This window comes from Carassius auratus, chromosome 34 (assembly GCF_003368295.1).
Source record: "Carassius auratus strain Wakin chromosome 34, ASM336829v1, whole genome shotgun sequence".
Taxonomy (NCBI): Eukaryota; Metazoa; Chordata; class Actinopteri; order Cypriniformes; family Cyprinidae; genus Carassius; species Carassius auratus.
The window spans coordinates 20,360,474-20,386,711 of NC_039276.1; the positions used below are offsets into that span (position 1 = coordinate 20,360,474).

General features: G+C 39.9%; 1 protein-coding gene across 7 annotated transcripts in view; it reads right to left on the minus strand.

Annotated features, from left to right (window-relative positions):
* LOC113053492 (oxysterol-binding protein-related protein 6-like) overlaps positions 1–26,238 on the minus strand; it is a 57,943-nt gene that overhangs the window by 31,209 nt on the left and 496 nt on the right. For all 7 annotated transcript variants that reach the window (XM_026218578.1, XM_026218575.1, XM_026218580.1 and 4 more), the window contains exons 2-3: positions 8,751–9,030; positions 92–214 (exon numbers count right to left, since the gene is read on the minus strand). In XM_026218578.1, the coding sequence (XP_026074363.1) occupies positions 92–214; positions 8,751–8,897 (270 nt within the window). In that variant the 5' untranslated portion in view covers positions 8,898–9,030. The remainder of the gene's footprint in view (positions 1–91; positions 215–8,750; positions 9,031–26,238) is intronic.

A 26,238-nucleotide genomic window follows, 5' to 3' on the forward strand; every position in this document is an offset into this window, starting at 1 on the left:
TTTGCAGTTGGTTTATCAGCTGTCAAGCTCCAAAAACAGTTCTGAAAGCAGCCTGAACAGTGGAAACCAGCTGGTGGAAGTCATTTCAAACCTTGTGCCAGCCCTTTAGAGGCCATTTCCTCTTCTTCAGCATGAAACCTTCATGTTTCTCCGGCCTCTGAACATGCGTTTGCCCGATCCTTAGCCCCTCGATGATTTCCCAACTATCCGACTCCTACAAAGGGAGGAAATTTAGATGAAAACAGTATGAATATGAATAAATTAATATACACAATGAAGTGCTGTAGTAGCCACATTAGTTTCTGTGAAGAAGTTTTCGGCTAACTGATCCAAATGTCAAACAAATAAGTATACTTACACTTGATTTATACACAGATTTTTGTATACATAAACTTCACTTCAGTTTACTAATATGAACTTGATGGCTAATTGGTTAACGTTAATCATTAATGACAACTAAACATTCTGCTCCCACTGTCACCATGGTAATAGCAGACCAAGAGGTGAGGGTAATTTGTCCCTTGCTGAAGTGTATTAATCAGCATCCATCTGTATTGATCAGTCAGTGCGAGTGAAGCTCTCACGTGAGCTGGGTTACATTTTGTAGCTGTCAATATTTATATCAATTCAAAACTAATTATTAAATATGCTATTCTGTTAGCAAAAATACTGGATAATAGGGGAGTGAGATATAATAAATTGTGCATTATGAAGCTGGTTATGTGATTTCAAGATGTTGGCTAGCTCTTATTAGGCTACAGACAGGGCATCATCATCATAAACATATCAGTACATAAGTACTATTCATTTATTTAGGTCTTAAACTTTTAATTAAAACAAAACAAAAACAATGTATGTATACACTTCACTTTATTGGCTTTAAGATATGTGAGATAATCCCTGCTTGGACAGAAAGAAACCACAAAGTCTATACAAAAATATGTATTCATTTCTTCAGTAGTGCGTGTATTTTTTGTGGAGAGTGTAGTGTCATTATTTAAATAAGCTCACACTTTGTTGAATGTTAGTCTATTATAGTACTTCCATTGATTTAGCTGCCTCGCCTCGTAACAACTGTGGGTGGGTGTTGCTCATGTCCAACAGTCCCTTATTTCCAAAGTGGGTAGTTCTTAGCTGTAATTGGCTGTGGATCGTCACACTGTATGATTATGCCTTGCTTTGATCAACCAGGTCAACTTAGAGGAATGTGACTATCACTCAGTCTCTGCACCATCACATGGTCCTGAAACTGAATGCAGTAGTAACCTACTGCTTATTGAATACTTAACACTACTTTATACACCAAATACAAATACTACATTCTGTCTGTCTATTTATCTCTCTATCTTTCTGTCCGTCCATCTGTCTATATTTGTCTGTCTATATCTATTTGTTTGTCTGTCTATTTCTATCTGTCTGTATATCTGTTTGTCTCTCTATCTGTATTTGTCTATCTATCTATCTATCTATCTATCTATCTGTCTGTCTGTCTGTCTGTCTGTCTGTCTGTCTGTCTGTCTGTCTGTCTGTCTATCTATCTAGCTATCTATCTAGCTAGCTAGCTAGCCCTGGAGGTTATAGGCTACAGTAGCTCAGCAATCTTCCTCTTTCGCTTTCTCGCCTGGTTGAGATAGGTTGTATTGATTGACTATACGCGCTGTCAAGTGCAGCTTACTGAGCAACTAGATTCGTCCTCACAAGCTGTTCCAAGGATTTGGATTAAATTACAGCACTTGTTGAGTTATATTACTTCATCGATAACACTTGTGCCTCTCGGTGCAATCCGGTGGCTTGTGTTTTTTTCCCGCACCTAGTTAACGGTCTCAATTGATCTACTCGGAGTGTTTGTTCCTCGGTTCAATCCGCCGGACATTTTAGACTCTTTTTTATCTTTTTCGTGAGATATTTGTGGTATTACCTGTCGGTTCACCCGGGGTAATTGTTTTATTTTATTTGCATTATTTTTTCATCCCGCTTAACTTTACCTTAACGGTGCTATCCGTGGGTGTTATTAGCGAGTAACTATGGCTCACAGCTCGATCGCCACTGGTTTCCCACTGGCTTGCAAGCTTTGCCCTAATCATCTTCTCCCTGAAGAAGATCTGTCCATTGTGTTTAGGTATTCAACATCTGCAAGAGGCTCTCATGGACCCATGCATGTACTGCAGCCTTTTGCCTATGTCGGAACGGCAGCTCCGTCTTGCCGAGTTAGACCCTAATGCAACGGTGAAACTCGGCAGTTAGATGTAGCCCCTTCGCGCAGTTGGAAACGCAGGGCGTCGGCGGCAGCTGGTGCTCCCCTCCCGTCTAAGAAGGCCAAATCGCGAGGTGATGTACAGTCACATGTTGAGAAAGGTTCACTGTCTATGACTGTATCGGCGCTTTCTTCAGAGATGGCAGAGCTGAAACGCTTGCTTCACTCGCTTCAGCCTGTCACATCTGCTACACCTGTAAAGATGACGGAGAAGGATGAGAATGTTCAGAACCAAGGAGCCAGGGAACAGTCTTTTGATTCCCCTTATTTTTCTCATCATTCAGAGTTTGATGTACTTTCTACAAGTGCTTCAGATTCCTGTTTTCATAATCATGGGGATATTATGGATGTTCCTGGACAACCATCACCTCAGACTGTCTTCACTGGTCAACCAGCGGCAGAGGGGTATAGTGGGGAGTCAGTTCAGTCATCTGGACAAACCCAGTCCTCCTCCGATGAAACTTTGGCTGTGCTTCGAATGGCAGTTGCTCGTCTAGGAATTGATGAGTCGCCTGTACAATCTGCCCAAACAAATGTGTTTTTCAGACAGGCCACAGCTGCAACTTCTTTTACCATGCCACCATGTAAGGATTTTGTGACTGAATTCTCTAATGCTCTCACTGGTTCTGGTCCGCCTAAGCGACACTCAAAGATTGCTCGAACGCTAGCATCTATTGCTGAAGCAGATGCTATCAGAGTGGGTCATGCGCTGGAAATAGAGCAGCCCGTGGGAGCTTTGGTGGTGTCCCCTGATGAGGCACTACGAGGAAATGTGCAATGTCCCAGTTCGCAATGCGGTTGTACAGATTCCATGCTAAAAAAGGCATATGAGTCTGTTGCCTACATTACTCGAGCATAAAACACAATCTGCCAGTTACTTCTGGTAGCCACCAGTACGCTGGAACCTGCAAATGCGGATCCCTCTGTTTCATCATTTCTGCAAACTGCTCTGCTCACAACAGGTCTTGTGACCCACGAGCTGGGTAGTCTTACAACCATGCTTCTGGCAGCCCGATGCCAAGTGTGGCTTGCCCAAGCACAACTGCCGGAGGACTGTAAGAAGACCTTGAGAGATCTTCCATTTGTTCCCGGGCATCTTTTTGGTCCAAATGGTCCGGAACTGTTGGAGAAGAGGGTAAAGCTGTCTGAAGCCACTCATCAACTGACACAGGTGCAGTGCAATCCTGCATTTAGGATGTCAGCGGTTCAGACCCGATATCATTATGTCACACCGGAGCTACGTTTCGGCCTCCCAGATTTTCAAGAATTGTTCCTACAGTTGTCAGAGACACGGTTCGCGCAGAGGGTCTCTCTGGAAATTTGTTCAATGTTAGAGAAGGGATCCATAGAAAAAGTTAATCTTCTCGTTCAGGTAAACAAGTTCTATTCAACATATTTTCTTGATCCGAAGAAGGACGGTGGCTTCTGCCCAATTTTCGATTTGAGGCTTCTGAATTTGTTCCTGAAGGTCCTTCCTTTTTGAATGCTGTGCAAGGCCTATGTTCTTCGGTCTGTGACTGCAGACGATTGGTTCATAAGTGTCGATCTGAAAGATGCATACTTTCACATCTCAATTGCTATACATCACAGAAAGTTTCTGCGTTTCAGTTTTCTGAACCAAGCTTACCAGTTCAAAGTGCTACCCTTCGGCCTTTCCCTTGCTCCTCGCGTCTTCACAAGGTGTGTGAGTGCAGCTCTGTCTCCTCTTTAGATGAGAGTTATGCGCATTCTTCCTTATTTGGACGACTGGCTTCTCTGTGCCCCAACACATCAACAGGCTGTACAAGACTCCACAATGCTTTTGAGACATGTGCAGAAGCTGGTGTTTTCTGTGAACGAGAAAAAGAGCAATCTGGTCCCATCACAGACCACTACGTTCATAGGAATGACCCTGAATTCCTGTCTAATCTCTGTCTCCCTGTCTCAGGAACGTGTGATGAACATTCTGCAACTTTAGGCTAACTTTCGCCCGAGGGGGGGTCTTAACAGTACAAAGTGGTCTTACGACTGATAGGGATGTTAACAGCAGCTACAGTGGTGATCCCCTTGGGTATACTCCAACTCAGACCACTCCAGTTGTGGAACAACAGGTTACGGCTAGATCCCACCAGGCATCGTCTTTGAATGGTTGTAATTTCTCACCGTTGCATATGTGCGTTGAGGCGGTGGAGACCCCTGGGTGCCCCTGGGTGCTGTTCCCTCTCGTCGGGAGTTGGTCACGACAGATGCTTCCCTCACAGGATGGGGGGCAACGTGGAATCGGAGGGGTATTTGTGGGCACTGGACACTGATCCAGGCCACAGAGCATATCAACCTGCTTGAACTAAGGGCAGTGTTCTTGGCCCTAAAGTACTTCATGCCAGTTCTGGCAGGCCACCATGTTCTCGTTCGGTCCGACAATACCTCAACCATGTTACATCTGAACCACCAGGGTGGCACAAGACACCGCAAGTCTCTACGGTTGACTCACGAGATCCTGACATGGTGTCAGCCACGACTAGCTTCACTGAGGGCAGCTCATATACCAGGAGTGTGCAACCAGACAGCGGATGCTCTTTCCCAGAATCAAGTACATCCAGGAGAATTGAGGCTTCATCCAGTTGTAGTGCAGGAGATCTGGCTACAGTTTGGGAGAGAGGAGGTGGATCTTTTTGCTTCAGAGAGGACCACCCACTGCCGATTATGGTTCACAATGACAGAGGTGTCCTGTCCACTGGGCCAGGATGCATTGTCTCACGAATGGCGGGACTGCCTGCTATATGCATTTCCACCTCTGTTATGGGAGATGTTGCACAGGATCTCGCTGTGCAAGCACAGAGTATTACTTGTGGCACCACAGTGGCCAGCCAGACCATGGTTTCCTTTGGTGCTGAGACTTCTGACAGGAAATCCATGGAAGCTTCCTCCCAGGAAGGACCTCCTCTCCCAGCTGAAGGGTAGTGTTTGGCACCCGGACCCGGCTCATCTGCAGCTTTGGGTCTGGCCATTTGGCTAAATCCTTCCCCTAGCATTGTGATACTGCTGTTATTCACACCATCTCTTATGCTAGGGCTTCTTCCACACCACAGATTTATGCCTCCTGTTGGAAGCTTTTTTCTGCATGGTGTGAGGAACAGGGGTTTGATCCTGCAGCATGTGACATTCCGAGTATCTTAAGCTTTCTTCAACGTTTACTGGAGGAAGAAAAAAGGAGCTTCCACGTTGAAAGTATATGTTGCTGCGATTTCTGCATATCATGTTCCAGTTGGTGGGTCTTCTTTTGGCTGTCACAGTCTTGTCTGCTGTTTTCTGAAGGGAGCACACCGTCTGAACCCTGCTCGGAATCCTCATTTCCCTGTGTGGGATTTTTCACTCGTGCTTGCATTCCTGTGCTCACCCCAATTCGAGCCCTTGCAAAGCATTGACATTAAATAGGTGTCCTTGAAGACTTCTTTTTTGTTAGCTATTGCTACTGCGAAATGAGTCAGTGAGTTGCATGCACTGTCTGTTAGAGAACGTTGCTTGCGCTGGTTACCAGATGACTCTGGGGTGGTTCTATGGGTTCTATGGGTTCTACGACCCAATCCTTCTTTTCTTCCAAAGGTTCTTCTTCCTCAGTTCATAAATAAGATTGCTGTTCTACTGTAGCCTATAACCTCCAGGGCTCAGCATACGTCACACCATGTGACTTTGTTGGTATATTTTCTCCACCTATCTAGCTGGTGCTGCGATAATCCATAGTGTTTACACTGCCTCTGGCAGTCATCCAGAATTCACAGAACCACAGTAACATATGTAACTAGCGTTTTGTATGTCCTGATTCTTCTTGGATCTTGTTGGTTTGATTTCACAGCTTATAACTCTTCTTTGATGCATTTTATAATCCTCATGGACAAAATGAATATGAAAAATATGGCAACACAAAAGAATGAACACATATTTATTAAGATTAATTTAGATTTTCCCTGAACAAATTCCTAATTTGCTGCTTATTAATGGTTAGTTAGGTAGGTAGTTGTTAAGTTTAGGTGTAGTCAGTGATCTAGAATATGGTCATGCAAAATAAGTCAATAATATGTAGCGGTGCACAATAAATTTTGGCCAATAATAAATGTGCATCTTGTCAGTAAAGTAATCAGCGGTAAATTCCATCACGTGTGTGATTTCACATAGAGCAGCGGTTACTACACAGAGCTGTTGTTAACTGAGAAGCTGCACAAATCCACGCTGAAAATGAACATAATTAATTATTTGCCAACATTTATCGTGCACCCCAAATAATATGTGCTGCACAAATACTAATAAAACAGCCAATACGCTAGTAATATGAATGCTAATAAGAAACTACTTAATATTGAGAATTGGTTCTTAAAATAAAGTGGGTAACACTTTATTTTAGGTTCCCTTAACTAGTTACTTATTAGCATGCATATTAATAGAATATTAGCCATTTATTAGTAGTAATTAAGCAGTAGTAATTTCTACATGACCTTATACTTCATCGCTAATCCTACCCAACAACTAAACCTAACAACTACCTTACTCACTATTAATGAGCAACAAATTAGGAGTTTATTGAGTGAAAAGTTGCTGTTAACAGTAGGTAGTTGTTGTTAATAATAGGTTCTAAAGTGTTAAGTGAAAGTGACTTGACATACAACCAAGTTAGGTGACCATACTTGGAATTCGTGCTCTGCATTTAACCCATTTAAAGTACACACAAACAGCAGTGAACACACATACACACCGTGAACACACACCCAGAGTAGTGGGCAGCCATTTATGCTTCGGCACAAGGGAAGCACCTTGTCCTGGAGGGCCAATGCACTGCAGAGTTTAGCTCCAACTCTGATCAAACTCATCTACTTGTGATTGTCTAATGACCCTGAAGCCATAGATTAGCAAGCTCGGATGTGTTTGATTAGGGTTAAAGCTAAACTCTGCAGGAAAGTGGATCTCGTGGGCCAGATTTGAGGATCCCTGCTGTACATTCACCCCCCCTACATTTCCTGCCTTGAACTCGCAACCTTTGGATTATGAGTCCGAATCTCTAACCATTAGGCCATGACTTCCCCAAAGTTTACCATAAAGTGCTAACAACTACCTTACTAACTATTAATAAGCAGCAAATTAGGAGTTTCTTGAGGGAAAAGTCGTTGTTAATAGTAAACATGTGTTCCTTATTTTAAAGTGTTACCAAATTATTTTTTAACCACTCTGAAAATGTGTGCATGCACTTCCACACAACCACAACTTTTCCTTTCTAGTGCAGCGTTTCCACCAAAATTACCCGGAACTATGGCTGCACGATATTGGGAAAAAATGACATTGCGATATTTTATTTTTCTGCGATATATATTGCGATATTTTTTCTTACAAACAAAAAAGGGGTGAGCACACTTACATTCTCATTTTAAATGATTTAAACAATGACACCATTGTGTCAATTGATTAATATGCGCGAGGGAGAGAGCAAGACAGCGCTCGTGCTGTTTGAAGATGGCTCTCTCTCTCTCTGTCTCTCTCTCACGCGCACACGCTCTCTCTCTCTCTCTCTCGCGCGCTCTCTCTCTGTCTCTGTCTCTGTCTCTCTCGCGCTCCCTCTCTCTCTCTGCCTTGTTAAACTTGCATGTGGTTTTCAGTCCTGTCAATGATAAACTTTCACTCTCTGATGGTTAAGCTTTGCAATTAATCCGTGAATCACATTCGTCAAGGGCCGGGAAGCAGCTGGCCCGTACAGTTAATGAATAACGGATAAACTACAACAGCCTACATCGCACATCCTGCGATGTGACTATCGTGGAATCGCGATATCGATGCTTAAACGACACATCGTGCAGCCCTACCCGGAACAATTGTACCAAGAACTTTTTTCCCCAGGAATTTTATTTTCATTTTAACATATAGATAAATTTAATTTGACCAAAGATAACCTGTTAGATTTACCCAAAACAAATAATATTTTTTATAATAAATAAGTTTAACCACTGAAGATACATCAGAGCCAGCAGCACATATCAGAAGGACAAATCGAGGTGAGGCTGCTCTCGACGGATACATGAGGACTGAGCTCCCACTGATCGTGTGGAGCTCACCGTCTCCGAAATCAGCAAAACATTTTTAAATAGGCGCTATGTCATTATAAATAAAACACAGATTTCAGTTTTAAACAACTACACCCTCGCCTGAAATACTTTTAAAATTACATTTCATGACACAATAACATAATAATAATATTTTGAAAATGATCAGAATAAATGGTGGTTGAAATCACAATGCTGCGTGAACTCAACTAATCAGGATGTTTAGCGCCCATGTTCCGGCCCCGAAAGTTCCGGAACTTTGAAAAGAATCTCGCCAGCAGGGATTTTCTGAGGAGCATTTTTTTACCCTGAACTTTATTTAGTTCCTGGTTCCTGCGGTGGAAATACACAGAGTACCGGCCCAAAGTCCCTAGTTCCTGGGTAAAGTTCCTGCTGTGGAAACGGCTTCTGTTTCAAAAGTAAGTCAGTTTTACCTGTCGACTGTCTCTCTGAGATGAAGAGGAAGAGGATGCGCTCTTGTGAGTGGGGGTGGAGCTCTTGTGTGAGGGGGTGGAGCTTTTGTGGATGGGTGTGGCTCCCTTCTCCTCCAGGCTGGTGGCTCGGCTTTGATGACGAGACATGATAGCAGCTGCTGTCTACCTTCTCCTCTCTGTCGACTCTCTCGTTCTTTCTTATTAAGAGTCTCTTCTCGTCCCTCCAAAGCACAGCATGACCAGTGACTCCTTGTGCAGCCAAACTATTGAGCTATTTCACCTGAAACACAAATTGTGGAGGAAATGAGAATAAGAAACTTGATGACACAGAGGTCATAAGCAGTGTAAAGATTTCAGATTTCTTACAGTTCACTTTGTATATTGGCTCTGTGGTCATGGTTTCAGTATTAACTGACTTTTGTCGCAATCACTGATATGAATATGAGGCAATTATTGAAAACACTGTATTCAATCTACTGTATTTAGCTACAATGATATTATACAGTTGTAAAATTTATATAAAATGAAATACTTTTAACAGGGCTTGATGATATCAATTACTTTTAATTTCCTGTAAATTATATATATATATTTATATATATATATATATATATATATATATATATATATATATATATATATATATATATATATATATATATATATATATATATATAAAGCCAAATGTTTTTTCAAGTGTTACTTCTTCAATATTAAACAACTAATGTTCATTTTATGATGACATTTCCAGCAACAAACTATTTAAAAAGGATTCTTTATGTGCATGAGCAGTTTTTCTTATATACTGTATGCTTTTTTTCCTTCCAGCTCATTGGCCTCTTCGGTCTTTTTATTGACAAATTAAGCAGCAAGAAGCATATGGGCACAGCAATAAAAAGCAAGGGTTAAGAATGACACTAGGGGTTGAAAACTGTATGGTCATTGATCAGGGAAACTGTCCAGTGAGCACTGAGCAGGGCTCATTATGTTTTTCGTCCTGTCAGTGTCATTAAGCAACGCTCTATGGACCGGTATGACAGTCCTCGAGCCACAGGCTTCACTAGACTTGGGAATCACAAGGAATTTAATGATTCTTGTTCATTTTCCATTTCAACTTAAATATTCCATCAAAGACTGCTTTAGCAGACTTGTTCCCCAATTTAAACAAAAACAATGACACTTTAGTAGAATGTTTTATTGTTTCTTTCGTTTTTTCATTTTTTCAAATTAAAGCATAATTTATTATAACAAAACTTTGTTACAAATTGTATCTTTAAATAACATTCACATCAAGGTCAATTTACATTTAAATCCCACCTAACACAAACTGTGGCATTCTTAAACGAAAAACCCATGAGTTCCAGACATATTTATAAGGCTACATTCACACTAGTGTGTTTTAATACAAAAGTGAAAATATGTGCTAATATATTATAAAAGCCTTGAACACAAACACTGGAGAGTAAAAAACGTTAGCCAATGGCTAACGATAGACATAATTTAGTCACCCAGAGTAAAATTTTGTCGCATATGCGAGTGATTTACTCGCAATGTAGAGGGTTGCTGTCATACTTATGTTTAACAGATACTGTAATCCAAAAAGACTAATAAATCAGCATATAACTGTTCTTAACAGCCTAAATTTCAATGACATAGGCAGTGCAAAGCATTTTTTACTGAACAATTATATCTATAACAGATATAATGTACGTTAAAAGAACAGACTGAATGTATTGCTTTTGGAGACAACTGAATGTTAAACATTTCTTTTAGTTTAAATTTATATTAAATCCAGTTACATAAACTTTAAAGGTTATTTTTTTTGACATACTGGTTAAAGTGTGCTGTACTTAGATTTAATTTTTTATTGATAAGCATTTACAGTACTAAAATATAACTAAATAAAATGTAATTATTTAAATATATTTGTAATTACACATTTGTAATGATGAAATTGAATTTAAGTATAACAACTTTAAATGTGATATAAAATTGAATTTAAGTATAACAACTTTAAATGTGATGTAAAATAACTCACTTCAGTTAAAATTATAATCAAGTACTTTACATGTCCTTTTGTATGTTAGTCAGTACATCAAAATAAGTACCTCAAACCACAACAAAAGATTATTAAAATACAAAGATTTAAAATGCAATTTTAAGTAAAACCTTTAATATGGCATTATTACTTACATAAAAGGGGACTCTCTTTAAGCACACTTAGGTGGCCTTTTTATTTAATTGATATTATCTGTAAGTACATTTTTGTAAATTAACATTTACATTTAGGAATTTTAAGTGCACATTAAATACAATGAAGAAGACTTCTTGTCACAAAGATAGGTAGTCAAATGCTCCTGGAAAAGTGTTTCAGTTGTTATAATTGGAACAGGCGACCCAAGGCTTGTGCTGTACATGAGATATACTGTAGTGTTTTGAGGAGGAAAGTATAATGGTATGTTATGTTGTTTTTGACACCCTGTGAGTACAATGTATTCAAGAGTGTGAATGTGCTACAGTATCTCCAAGTATCTTCCTGCTAGGGATACCAATATTGGATTTTGCCGATATCCGATATTTTTCAACACATTTTGGCTGATAGCCGATACCTTTATATTTCCGTTTGTTTGTCTCTACTGTGCAAAGATTAAAGATATAATATTTTTTATTTTGTTTAGTTTTAAACAAAAACTTACTTGTTAGAATTAAATAAGAAATAATGAAGTTATTTTATAATGAGAGTACATTGAAAATAACTATAAATTAATCACTGCCTTATTTGTTTCAGACTGATGCAGTGGTAACCCATTTTATTTGTAGATTTAACATTTGTAGATGGTCAAAAGCAAAAGAGATCTGAAAAAAATCTGAAAATCTTTTAAAGCTCATTGGATTTACTTTCTCATAGTTTGTTTGGAGGGCAATGGGGGGGGGGGTCATATATAAACAGTATATATATATATATATATATATATATATATATATATATATATATATATATACACATTAATGAATAAATCTGCATATATTAAATTAACTAACAAGTGCCCTGTTTGTGATTTTTATTCATGCTATACTTAACTGCTTAATTTATTCAAAAACACATTTAGTATCTTTTTTTTTGTATTTTACTTTCATTTTATTACAAATAAAAGACACCCACAGCCACACCACCCACTAAATAAATAAAAGGACTTACCGAACAGGCATTAGGACCTGGGTTAAGGTTATGAATTCAGGCAAAATATTGACCACACCACTGACATGATCTTATCTCTACACCCTGAGTACATGTTAGTTATTTGTCTTATGAGATTACGAGGCATATCGGCATAATTTGGCATAATGCTTGTACAATATTTATATTTTAAGCTATTATCGGTCATGCCGATAACGTTCCGATAATATAATAGTGGATCCCTACTTCCTGCAGCAGTATTGATTGGTCATGCAGTATGGAGAAACTCTGACCAGCTTTAATAGACCCAAAGGACACACACACACATCCTGATGGTCTGGCGCTACAGCTGTGTGAGACAGTTTAAGAAAAGCTGGTTCAAGAGTGGGCACAGTTACAAGTGAGATAACAGGATAGTTCTGTACTGGCTTTCTCAACACAAACATGCTTACTGTAGCAATCACTCTGGGGAAAACACAAACACTGCATGAACACACACATCCAGTATTATTTAAGGGCTTCCACCAGCACATTAACTGAGCCGTGGAAGCCCGGGGAGAGATGCAAGGAAACACGCATCAGAAGCTTAAATCTCCACCTGTAGTGCTAATGTTTCCATCAGCAACTAATTATCATTTTCCCTCCACAAGAGCTTAACACACTGATAAATAAAACCTGCAATGAGCTCAGCTAACATCTCAATGATTTGACTGATACACTGAACTCAAAGCACAAACTCATTTATTGATCTTTTTTCTCTCTGCTTTAAGGTCTTTTACAGTTTACACTAAATTCTCCATCAGCTACACACACACACACACACACACACATACAGAGTCAGTGTGAAAGTGTGAAACACAACTGATATTGTAGCAGCAGCAGACTCTCTGGAGACCGTCCATTAAGGTTGCCAGCAGTTAATGAAGCAGGTCTAGGTGTTTATTTTGACTCTTTCTCACCTTCACAGCTCAAACTCCTCTAGATTGAAAGTGAAGGTGGGCAAATGTGAAAAAGTCTGAGAGATTACATTTACACAATATACAATCAATGCATCAAAACAATAAAGTGATATCTACTGGCTCTAAAATATACAAAGCTTCGCACATGACGTGCAAAAGAAAAGGTATATATTGTGGCCACAAATTAAAAATTTGTTCTAAGGTTGGTTGATATGGCCAAAATAAAATGATCACGATGAGATTTTTCGGTCAATATCGATAATTATCATGTTAAATGTCATAACCTTTATTTTCTTTCAAAATTTAAAGCAGATTTTTACTGAAAGCTGTTCAGAAACCAGCCAGTTAATTGTGGTTTTAAAAATACTATTTTCAGAACATGACAAAGAGGTGAATTAAAAATATAGTATACATTTTGTAATATAGTATCATTTAAATATATATAATTAATAAGTATAATTTAAATATAGTATCATTTTTCTAGCTGCCTATTGAGTATAAATACAACAGCACAAATGACAACTACATGAGAGTTCATGGCACCGTGTTTTCTAGTGTCTGTCAGTGCTGTTGAGAACATCAGTGATGTTTCGTCTGGCTTTAAACTAAATCACCGAAACATTTTTGTTCTTCGCCTGAATTCAAGTGCTTTTCTCTGGATCTCACAGCAACATTTCAAAAGAAAATGCTACACAGATCAGGAATATTTCTGAAAGATAAAGCAAGCAAATCTTTGTTTTGAACTGTTTCACTGAAATGGGTATAAGAACTGTATAAATCAATGTCCTAATCTGAGGGTTACACTGAATCTCTCTCTATCTATAAGAAATAATGAAGTTATTTTATAATGAGAGTACATTGAAAATAACTATAAATTAATCACTGCCTTATTTGTTTCAGACTGATGCAGTGGTAACCTTAACATTTTATTTGTAGATTTAACATTTGTAGATGGTCAAAAGCAAAAGAGAATTAAAAAATCTGAAAATCTTTTAAAGCTCATTGGATTTACTTTCTCATAGTTTGTTTGGGGGGCAATGTTTACTGAATTTTTTCAGTAAAAAATAAATAAGTATAATTTAAATATAGTATCATTTTTCTAGCTGCCTATTGAGTATAAATACAACAGCACAAATGACAACTACATGAGAGTAGTTAAATCAATGTATAAATCAATGTCCTAATCTGAGGGTTACACTGAATCTCTCTCTCTCTCATCTACAGTACACTCTGTCCTACTGTTCTCATACTCATGAATGTGACAAAGGTGAGCAAAAACTGGCCTACACACACAGGTTTCAGGAAACTTTATGAACAAATAAAAAAATTCAATAAAATCATAATGCTATTCACAATTTTGGGTATATATATATGGTATGTGTTGTATCTGATGAAGGGCGCACGAGGAAGACTATATACAAAAGGGTACTTTTAATAATCGCAGGAGAATAAGGGCACATCAAACAATACAATATACAAACATAATCATGGACGAGGAGGAACTAAACAGACAGGGTATTTAAGAACACAGGATGTAATCAGGGAAATGGAGACAGGTGGGGATTAATCAAATCAACCAAACAAAAACAGGAAAAAGACCAAATAAAGGAAACTCAAAGTCCATATACATAACAGTTCGCCCCCTCCCGGAACAGTGCATCATCGCACTAAAAGAGGATTACCAGCGGAGGGAGGGTGGGGATTCTGGAGGCGGGCGTAGGGCAGGGAAGGGGCAGGGAAGGGGCAGGCAAAGGAGAGGACCCAGGATGGAGTAGGAGGGAGGAGCCAGGGAGGAGCCCAGAGTAGGAAGAGCCAGATGGTGCTCCAAAGACCAGCCAGGATGATGACCCACGGGGGAGTCAATGGCGGGAGAAGCCATGGTGGAGGAGGAGCCGACGAAACCAGGGGGTCCACAGACGGAGACTCCGCTGGTGGGTGAGGAGCCCATGATGGAGCAGAGCAGCCGCAGAGTCACGGTGATACCGAGGGTCCGCAGGTCCAAGGCAGCGATGAAGGCACCAACGACCGAGACGGAGATGTGGCTCCGGAAGCCCGCTACCGAGTCGGCGCAACGGAGGTGGAGTCAGAAAGAAGGAGGAGCCTGACAAAGCTGGAGGGATGGAACGACGAGGACTGAGGCAGCGGATGGTCCACGACTGACCAATGTGGAGCCAGGGGCGAGGGAGCCCGGTGGAGCAGGTGGGATGACGGGCCACGGTGAAGATGAGGGAGCAGGGTGCCAAGGCGGAGCCACAGGGTCGAAGGACCGAGGTGGAGTCCAGTGCTCGGAGGCTGGAGGCGGAGACAGGAATCCACACGCCAAGCAGAGCTGGAGACTGGAAGTCCCGAGGCGAACCATCGCGCCCAGATGGCGCTGACTGGGGGTGAGCTGCGGGACTGACTGGCACCAGCGGAGATGAGGTCGAGGAACTGGCTGGTCTAGGAGGAGATGAGAGAGAGAGGCCGGCAGGAAACACAGGAAGAGCAGGGCTGGACAGAGCCAGCGGAGAAACAGGAGATTCAGGGCTGGGCGGAACTAGCGAAAATGGAGCAGAGGAACTGACTGGTCTAGGAGGAGATGGGAGAGGGAGGCTGGGAGGGAACACAGGAGGATCAGGGCTGGGTGGAACCAGCGGAAAAACAGGAGATTCAGAGCTGGGCGGAACCAGCGAAGAAACAGGAAATTCAGGGCTGGACGGAACCAGCGGAGAAACAGAAAATTCAGGGCTGAACGGAACCAGCGGAGAAACAGGAAATTCAGGGCTGGACGCAACCAGCGGAGAAACAGGAAATTCCGGGCTGGACGGAACCAGCGGAGAAACAGAAATTTCAGAGCTGGGCGGAACCAGCGGAGAAACAGGAGATTCAGGGCTTACCCTTTACAAACCAGTCTATAAGTCCTCCATATAATTCCCAGAAACTGAATGCAGCTCACCCTCAGTCACAGAAGAGTGGGCAGGGCTTTCCTCCACGCCCTCGATCTCCACCAATACTCCCACGATGCACAGTGTTGCCGGCTCACACACCTGGTCAGTCGTGCTTTTGAGTCCTTGTTCTCCGACAGTGACAGGCTCGGGCTCTGCGGCTGCGGTGGGCTCTAGCCCCAATGCGATGGATTGGTGGATGGCTGGTCTCTGGGTCAGGAGTGGGGCTGGAAATCCTCTTCAGCGGTGCAGATGGTAAATGAAGATCCATTTTTCTCCAGCACCCAATCCACGAAAGCGGCGAAATGCTCTCTGGGACCATTCGCTGGCAGGCATACACCGAGCGAGAGAGCAAGCGGTCAGGGAAGTGGGTAAGGCACGCCAGATCTAGAAAGACCCTGGTATGGTCCTCCAGCGAACAGTCCAGTTGCTCCAGGCACAGGAGTTGGACTGCTGGTAATGCCATTCCAGGAGAGGGAGGAAAACAAAACAAAAATAAAGAAAAACGCAGCTAAATAAACTGTTTTGGTCCGTGATTCTGTTACAGGCACAAGGAAGTTGATATACAAAAGGGTTCTTTTAATAATCACAGGACAATAAGGGCACATCCAACATAATACAATATACAAACGTAATCACGGACGAGGAGGAACTAGACAGACAGGGTATTTAAGAACACGGGAAGTAATCAGGGAAATTAAGACAAATCAACCAAACAAGAACAGGAAAAAGACCAAATAAGGAAACTCAAAGGCCATGTACATAACACTACACATCTGTACAAACTCCTTTACTTTGATTCCAATAAAAACTGTCAATGTAAAATACTGTACCATGATAATACTGTTTCACATTTTTGAGCCATTTAGTTGCAAAGTAGCAAACACTAGATCTAAAGCCAGAATGCTTCATTTTCTCAGAGAGGACCAGCCCCACTGGAACATTCCACTGTGAATCAGAAGAGCAGTGAGTGATGGAGGTCAGCAGGAATGTTTTATGAAGTAGATTATGCTAAACAAGGACACAGCGTGCATTAGCTCAGAACAATGTCATCTTTTCAGCAGCTGATGACAAATGAAGAAGTTCCTCACACAAAGCTCCAGCTGTCACTGTATATCCGCACAACACAAAGTACTCAGATCCTCTTCACAAGAGTCCCTGATGAAGCCACGCAAAACACGAATAGGAAGAAACAAAGATTCATACTGTAGTATGGAAAGTGGACAAGAGAAAAGAGAAGTGGCACATTTATATTTTTGTTAGAGGTAGATAATCTGGCACACTTACAGAAATAAACATTTGAGGGTGACATTTTTTGCACCAATATCATCACCATGAGCTGCAAAAATCATTACTGTTTTCAAACAGGTTTCCTGAAGTTTCATGCTTCATACCTCGCTCCGGGCCCTACTTAAGCTAAGGACAGCCCTGCTTCTGACCCACTCTACTGTAGATTAGTGCCTTAAGAAATCTGAATCATTTTTATGATACAATATAACAATTTATTAAAATTTAAATCAACAGTTCCATTATGAAATCAGTTTTTTTCTGGGTTAAATTTTAATGGTTTAATTGCTTTTTTGGTCCATTCAAGCAATTGCCACCGAATTACCAATTGCCGCTTATTCAAAAGTGAAAGTACAACGTGCACGCATTCATAATCTAGTCTATTTAAAAGCAAGAGAAAAGAGGACGTTTATAAAAATTTACCTAAAATAATCCCTAAACATTACTGTAAATTACAATTCCGAGTCATATTTATGCCTTAGTTTCGAAGAGTAGATCAGTTAGAGTAACTAACTGGTTTCACAGTAAACGTTAAATATGAATGTCCCAGGACTGTCCTGTGAATTAGGTATGGTGTAATTCAGGATTGTATCCTGTTAGTATTCCTGCCACACAACCAGGCTCTGCAGTAATGATTATTGTCAGGGCTTTTTTAAAATGAAATCCTCCTCAGGAGTCACTCCAGAAGCATTTCATCTTTAGTCATTTCTCAGGAGCTGTGAGTTTGGTTTATATCAGGTACACCATTCAGAAGCGCTTGATTTCTACTCGTTCCTCAGTCTGTATTAAGATTGACATCTCACAATCCTTTACAACATTACACGGTAATGGCTCTTGGTCTCAGATCGGATATGACCGAAGGTAATGACAGTTTACTGAAGGAGTCAGATGTTAATTCAATGAGAGCTTAGACTGTGAGCCATTTGTGACTGATGAGTCTGAGAATTTGATATTGAGTGGTTTGTATTAATTTGCTAAAATGAATTAGCCCACATGTCATGAATTCATGAATCCAACTGGAACCAGTTCTGAATACCATTTTAAACATGTTAAAGCAAGTGGAACTTGTCAATTTGAAGACATGTATTATTATAAGAGAGAGTCGTATCACTGTTGTTATGCAACTGCACATAAAATAAAGAAAAATAAATATATATATATATTTTTTTTTACTAATAATGGGATAATGAGAAAGGCCTCCCTGCTGACTGGCACTGTTAAGGTAAATGACTTCATTCTTCCATACTTCTCTCACATTCAACTATCACTCAGCAACAATGGAGACTGATGGAGACCTTTAGAGAATGTTGTTGTACTCAGCCGTGTCTGCTAGATTATTGCACTGAGCAAACCCCCACACAATGACTTGGTCAAATTTGGTGTGAGGTCTGTGAGGGACCCACGTACTGTGCACAGATCAGTTGTACTGTGAGTTCCAGACATCTAAAACCACACAAATGTCACTGTGAGTCCGCGCTTGCTACAATCATCAGTACAGGACTCAAATTAACAGAATAGAATCAAAAACAATGGCTCAATGCAAAACTACTGATATGTTAAAGTTATTGATAATGACATTAGGGTAATACAAAGATTAGGGAACACATATTCACTATTATGAGAGTTGTCCTTCAACAAACTCATAATATTCTGCTTATTGGTTGCAAGTAGTTGTTATAGTTATTTTTTAAGGTTCAGGGCTCTAGAATATGGTCGTGCAGAATAGGGCATTAATATGAGCTTCATAAGTATTAATAAACAGGAAACATGTTAGTAATATGCATGCTTCATTCAGCTGTGACTACATTCCCAATATTTGAGAGCATTAAAATAATGAAATGGCGTTTGTTTCAGATGCTGAATGTCAACATATCTGCTGAAGAATTTTGCTCTTCAGTAGTTATGTAGTTCAGTGGTTCGCAGGGGCCACTGCCTGGGGACAAACCTGTTTTTGTGCCTGCTTCTTTTTTTACTGTTCCCAATTGCTTCTTGGAGGGTAAAGACCTGGAAAACCATAGACTGTAGCCAATGCCTGAGCATGTAATAAAGTTTGTTAAAGGAACGGTACATACAGTACACACACACACACACACACACAAATCATCCTTTCCTAATGTCACTTCAATCTTATATTATAATTTTTTTCTTGAAAGAAAATAGATGTTTTGCTCATTAAGATGTGTGATGCAAGGCTTGCCATCATTTCTGTCACCAGGTTTGGCATCATCAATTTTAAAAGCCATTTTATCTACCTAAAAGAATAAGACCGGAGGCAATTTATCGTGCTAGGAGTAGCTCACAACACTAAAAGCATGAATGTGAAAAGTTTCAACCAAACATCATTCTGTTCATCACAGATTTTATGACTAAAAACACTGTGCACAATTAACGGACCACTTATATAATTCTCTCATGGTGTTTTCTGGTTCAAGTCGATGATGTTGAGGGGAGCTGTGGGTTTAAGCGCCTTCATCTTGTGATCAGTTCCAGGCTGTTATGTTTGCTTTAGCTCACCAGCTGTTCCACCTCCTGTCTGCAAGCAGATTAGACACCGTAACTTATGAGGCCAATCAGCGTAGCGTCATCTGCAAACTACACAAGCTTTACAGAGGGGGTCAACTGAGGTGCAGTCATTAATGTCGAGAGATAAAAGAAGTTCCAGTGCTGCCGTGTGCCATCTCAGCCTCACACGGTTTCCTGTCAGTTAGGAAGTCTGTTTTCCTGCAGTAGTGAACTGCTCTGTGCTCCTCTGAGAATAATTAGCTGAAATTCTTTCTTTTTTTTAAGATTCTCATGAGCCCCCTATGATACCCATCTTCAGTTTGCACATAGCTGACTGCTTGAGGAACTTCACTACTGTAGGGGTCCTCCAAAGTTGTGGGTTAGATCACCCAAAAATGAACATTCTGTCTTCATAAACTCACCTTCACAAGCTTCAAATGTGACAAAACTAGCATCAAAAAAGAGGCCCATAAAACTTAGTCGTAGCAGAGATAGCTCTGTCTGAGGACCTGACTGAAATGTCATTATTTCTCACAAATAGCGGTCATACGACTTCAAAAAGATTTTTTGCTATGCTGGTTGAAAATCTCTTCACATCCTGATAACATTCAAGTGGTCTAAATGTATTTATTTATATGCATTTATATCATCTGTGGAAAGTGTAGGACCAAAAATGGTTCATCCAGTCATACCTCTCGAAACCTCCGCACACCCTGTTCATGCAGACTTGATGTGTCATCATCAGCACATTGCAGACCGAGTGAGAATGGAAGGCGTTATTATTGTCATTTTATGCGCTCTGTACTGTAATGTTTTCTCATCTGTGAATGAGACATGAGGTTCTTTCTCTGGCTAGCCTCTGGTCTGTCTGTGCATCCTGTTTTCTCCATTGGTTTTTGGTTTACTGAAAAAAAAAGTGAGCTGTGACCAACAAAGGTTTATGATTCTTACAAGCTTTGTTCTTCATCATTATCTTTACAAATGAAAACATCTTTTATGATTTTTGGAGTGCAAAAACAATCACCAGAGGTAAAAAAAAAAAAAAAACTAAATGCAGGCTAAAAACGACCAACACCATTTAGTTTAGTTGGACAGCGAATGCTCCATGAATGATCACGTGAAGAGAGTGAGAGAGGCAATGACGAAGAAACAAAGGTTTGTAAAAAACTGCTTTTTAAACCATAGAAGGTGAACATGTTGTTTTTTGGTAAAAAACAAAAACAAAACCACGATCATCGACAGCAAATTTAGTTTTAATTTTCTTTTTGCTGTCATTCTGAAAAGCCTGCTTGTCCTTGCTGTTTAAAGCTGCGGTAGGGAACTTTTGACGCTCTAGCGGTTAATAAACAGAACTGCTTGTGTCTTGCGGAAGAACATCGTAGCGGAACTACTTCTCTCTGTTTATGTCTATGAAGAATCAAAAAGGTACTGGGTAACTCCGCCGCGGTATCCCCAAAGCAATCTAAAATAGTCCGAATATAAACACTTATTATAGGTGCACCCTAGAGATTCAGGACAAGCTAAAAACACGGTTTGGAAAATGGATTCTATGTGTACTCGCTTATTATATACATTTTTCTACATTTTGAACACAAACAAAGTTACGGACCGCAGCTCTGATTGGTTGTTTTTTACCGGGAGCGCATGACTTTCTGCAAATGGCAATAGGAGCACTGGGAGGAGCCAGAGGAGCTTGATTTTTTTCACAGATTATCTGTCTCATATTCTACTGTCAGGACATAATGACAGGTTTAATAAATATGTAAAAAATATTTTTATAACAAAAGTTCCCTACAGCACCTTTAACTGACGTTACACTATGGAGGTTTTTTATTTATTTGATTCCATAGCGTTTGCTGACATGTTTGTAATTTCTTCTGTATTAATCTGTGTTGGTTTTAATATGCGTCCGGTCATGGAGGTACTGTAGAATCTGTGATCTCTGACCCAGTTCGTCTGTTGGCTTCTATGGCTGCAATAATGCTGTGTTTTCCACCCTCTGGCAGCCCGGGCTGTCAAATACCATTGGGGAAACTGGCAGTGGGCAAAATCACACAAAACAAAAACAGACATTCTGACACAGAATGCACATTTTCAAAGCAGAATAACTGGCTGTCTCATTGGATTTTAGAAGAAACAAGAACCTAGCATGTTTCCTAAATATCTGCAAACACATTAGGGTATTTCTATGCTCTTGTACTGTCAAAAAACATGTAAAGCACCTTTAAACTTCGCTCTAAACAGAGATCTTATCCCCCCCCCCCCCAAAAAAAATTAATAAATAAATATTCAAAAACCCACTGATTTTTGGTCTACAAAAATATGTAATGCCTGCAGCTCTGTATAGCATTCTCTCTTTTTAAGATACAGTTGTCATTCCTGGAGCTCAAGAGTGTTTTGTTCCCATTCCAGACATCTCCTTCTGTGCTCCAGAGACAAAAGATTTATCATGTTGTATCCGACCTGGTTCTCTTTTGGGAAAACACATGACGTCAGTCTGTGAAGTGATAGGAGCTTTCTTGTATTGATGTGATGTGATGTTTTGCTGGAATATCACTCAGCAGATGTTCATTTCTCGATGTATTTTTAAATATGATTAATTGCACTGGACCAGTGGAGTCCCACAAGGGTGCATTAGAAAATATAAACTAGTGGAACATTCTTGCTTTAGGTTCACTTTCTTATAATCTCCCAAAATGTTGAATTGGGAAGCCTCCACGTCCACTGATTATCTGTTCACCAAGCCTCTCCAATACATGCTTCAGGCAGAATGAAGATACTAACCAAAATATAAGACATTTAAAAAATATTTTAAAATATAAAAATCTAGTTTCTTATAACTGTTGTTTCACACAACTGCCTCTGTGAAAATGAGGACCATAGACATGGAGAGGTCCTTGCTTGTTTCAACAGCAAATCTGCAGCTTCTGAGTAAAGTTGTGGTCACATCAGTAGAATTTCAACAAAAGTTTGCTGGCGACAAGAGGTCCACTGTCTATTGTCAACAGTGTAGTGATGCATGAAGCAAAGCTCACTCCAAAAGTCAGTTTCAAACCAAGCAGCTTTCTGTTGGTCAATGCAACAAGCTCTCAAACAAGATTCCAGATCAAGTGGATCTCTACTGAAATGACTCAATTGACAGAAAAACGGTAAATGTGAAACATGATTACTGTTACAGATTTCTGGATTGGAATGATTTTCTGGATGCGCTAACACCACCAAGACACATGCCTTTGGTGTGAGAAACCCGGGTTCGAATCCACTGTGAGACGCCAATGTGTCCCTGAGCAAGACACTTAACCCCTAGTTGCTCCAGAGGCATGCAACCTCTGACATATATAGCAATTGTAAGTCGCTTTGGATAAAAGCGTCAGCTAAATGTAAATGAAAAATGATTTTGAAAAACTAAATGATGAGGTTGTGACTGTGAGTCAACAAAAAAAAAAATAATAATAATGCTAAAAATGTATTTGTCAAAGCAGCATACCAGTGCGACTTTTTTCATTTTTAGACGCTAGGTAGTCTATTGTAGTGAATATTTAATTCATTTATTTAGCTCAGCAAGCCCAGATTTCTCCGTTTTGATTACCAATAAAAAAGTAAGTGGGTAAAGTTAATGAATTAAAAGAAGAAGTTCTGAGCAATGAATTCAGTTCATGCTGTTTTATGAGGTTCATTGGGTTCTGAGCTTATAGGCTTATTAATAAAAGAGGTTAAGGGATTGGCAAATAATCATGAAATCCATCTTTAATTAATATTTCTCCAAATATCTTCTTTCCAGGGCCTCTCAAACAGTACCATCTGATTGTGGCAACAATATTGTCCCAAATAACTCAAGGACTGTAAAAAAATGGATTGGCTCAGAATAAAAACTAAATGACAGTAACAAACAGCATTTGCTGTGAAACAAATCATTTCTTTTTTGCCTTATATATATTTTCCAAACAAACAAGTGTGTGCAGAGAACAGAGCTTTTCTTATCGCACTACTTCAACCTCTATGAGGAGAAAACACAAAGGCTGACAGTGAACAGATGGACACACTTATCAACCTGCTGAACCTGACTCAGTCCAGCCCTCTGTAAAGCAGGATAACGTCCCGTGAAAGACACCAAGCCAAGACATGGCTATCTATGATATCGCTTCTATGAAAAACTCCGGATTACAGCGAGGCAGCACACACCACACTGGAGATTAAACTCATTGCTTTTATTGATCAGGACTTAGCTTTTGTTCTTTTAAGGGAAACACCCCCACCCCACCATAGAGCGTGGGTCAGCAGGAGTACTAGAGTAAGCCCACGTATAAAACCACAGCTGCTCAGCTCAAAAACACAGACGTGCTGGGAAACTCCAACACAGAACACCAATTAGTGATGTTTGCTAAAACAACCACTACTATTATTATTGCTAATAGTTGTGTAGGGGTGTGTTGAAGCCCCCAACTGTAAGTATTGAAGGCAAAATTCACTTTTTTTTCAAACCTGAATGCAGTTACATTAGACAAAAATCCTGAAATGTTGGTGCAATTTCACAGACAAAAAAGGTCCGCTGTACGTTATCAACAGACATGTAAAAGCTGGTCGCACAAACGTAACTTTCAAACCAAGCAACTTTCTGTTTAACAGTCCGGTGAACTGCTGTGACCAGCTTGATACAAACAAAATTTCACCCACTGAAATTTGCAAATGCTCAATGTGACCGCTTCAACTTCAATTCAGTTTAATTTGATGTACTAAAATGAGTACAACTAAAACGTAAGTACAAATGCATTAAACAAAAAAGGACATTTAAAAAACATAAAAATACTAAAACTAATAAGAGGTCGTTTAAAATACTATGGAACACGTTACAGTAAAACAGATCAAATAGGATTCGAATTGTACTGGGGTTTTTCATTAGCGCCATCTAATGTCAGGGAGTGAATTTTCACTTTCACTCAGCTCATCGCCACCCTGAAAATCGCTTGGATGTGAACACAAAAGACGTCAAAAAACGTTGGTGATAAGCGGGCACAATTAATGTCCCATTGTGTACAAGGCTCAAAGTTAGATAAGAAAGTAAAAGAGAGAACATTTGAGATCAACATGAATATAAAAATATAAGAAAGCAGAAGTCATTGTCAGTGAACGCATTTTTGGTGCGTAACCCATCCTGCACCGCTTTGTGCGACATAAATGTCTGAAATTATGTGCCATGAGCAGTGAGATTATTTCCCAAACAATTAGAATTACAGCTCTCCACACTTTTGCACCGTCACCATTACTGGTGCTTCTGACCCTACAAACTCTCATAGCGATTGGCCACGCAGACTGTCCAGCGTCGTGCATAAATAATTAGAGGAGTCTGCAATTGGCAGAATCAACCACTGGGTCAGTTCACAAACGTTGGAGGGTCTTTTTATAGTCTAGTGGCACTTTGTCGACACGTATCTACTGTACTAGTGCAGAAGACTGAGGAACAACAGTGTTTCCTGAATGAGGTCCACCTACATACACATGTCCAAAATGAGCCTTAATTACATAATTATAATGACATTATGCACTTAAGAAATAAAAGACTTGCAAAATGCAAATGACAGTAAAATTCTTAACTAACAATATTGTAACAACTCGCAATGCAACCTGACCACACACAGTTTTAAAACACTGCCTTGCCATCAAACCGAAATGAGGCTGAAACAGTGCTGTTATTGTTAACTAACAATAAAAAAAAATATGTATATAAAGCTCACTAAAAATAATTTTTGGTAACTTAAATAAATTATAAGATAAATAGAAATATTAAAACAACTAATAAAAAATAAAAGCACATCAAAATACAACAAATATATATACTGTATGAGAGCTGACTCAAAATATCTACTACAATAGTATATAAAAAATAAAATGACACTGCATGAACAATTTAATAAAGCGAAGCCTGAAAATAATGTTTGCTTGTCATTAAATGTGTTCCCATCATTGAAGCTGTGCATGACCATACAAATCACATGGGCCACTTTTATCTGTGTTATTTATGATATTTGGGGTTCCTAACAGCCCCCATTTACTCATTATACAGAGAAGCCTGGACATTCTAAATGTCTCCTTTTGTGTTCCCCAGAGGAAACATCCTGGTTTGGAAAGACATGGGGTTAAGTATACAATAACAGTTTTTAAATATCATGATAATAGTACTAATTACCAAATAAACTCACATAGACTCTTCCAAAAGTGCAGGCGTGTTGAGTTTTTGCTGCTGCTGCTGAACTGTGGCTCACAGAGAGTTAAGGACTCACCAAACCTCAAACTAGACTTCTTACTATTGATTTAGCAACTACTCAAAATGTCAGTTTTATCACAATGACTTAATTTAAGGAAATACCGGTGTCTCTGATGGACACACCTCCTGACCTTGGGTTTTTGATCCATAAAAAGTCAAAAGTGGACAGCAGGGTCCAGGTTGACCGGGCCAGACGCCCATCCTCACCTCATCAGGTGTTAACGTGACCAGCCTGCTGTTCTCCTCTACTAAAGCCTGAAGCATTAAAACTCAAGCAGACAGGTGTTTATTACACGCAGCATAACAGCACGATCAGATAAACAAGGGTTTGTGTTTCTCCCGGATCAATGAGCTCCTGTGGGGTCCGACTCTTAAC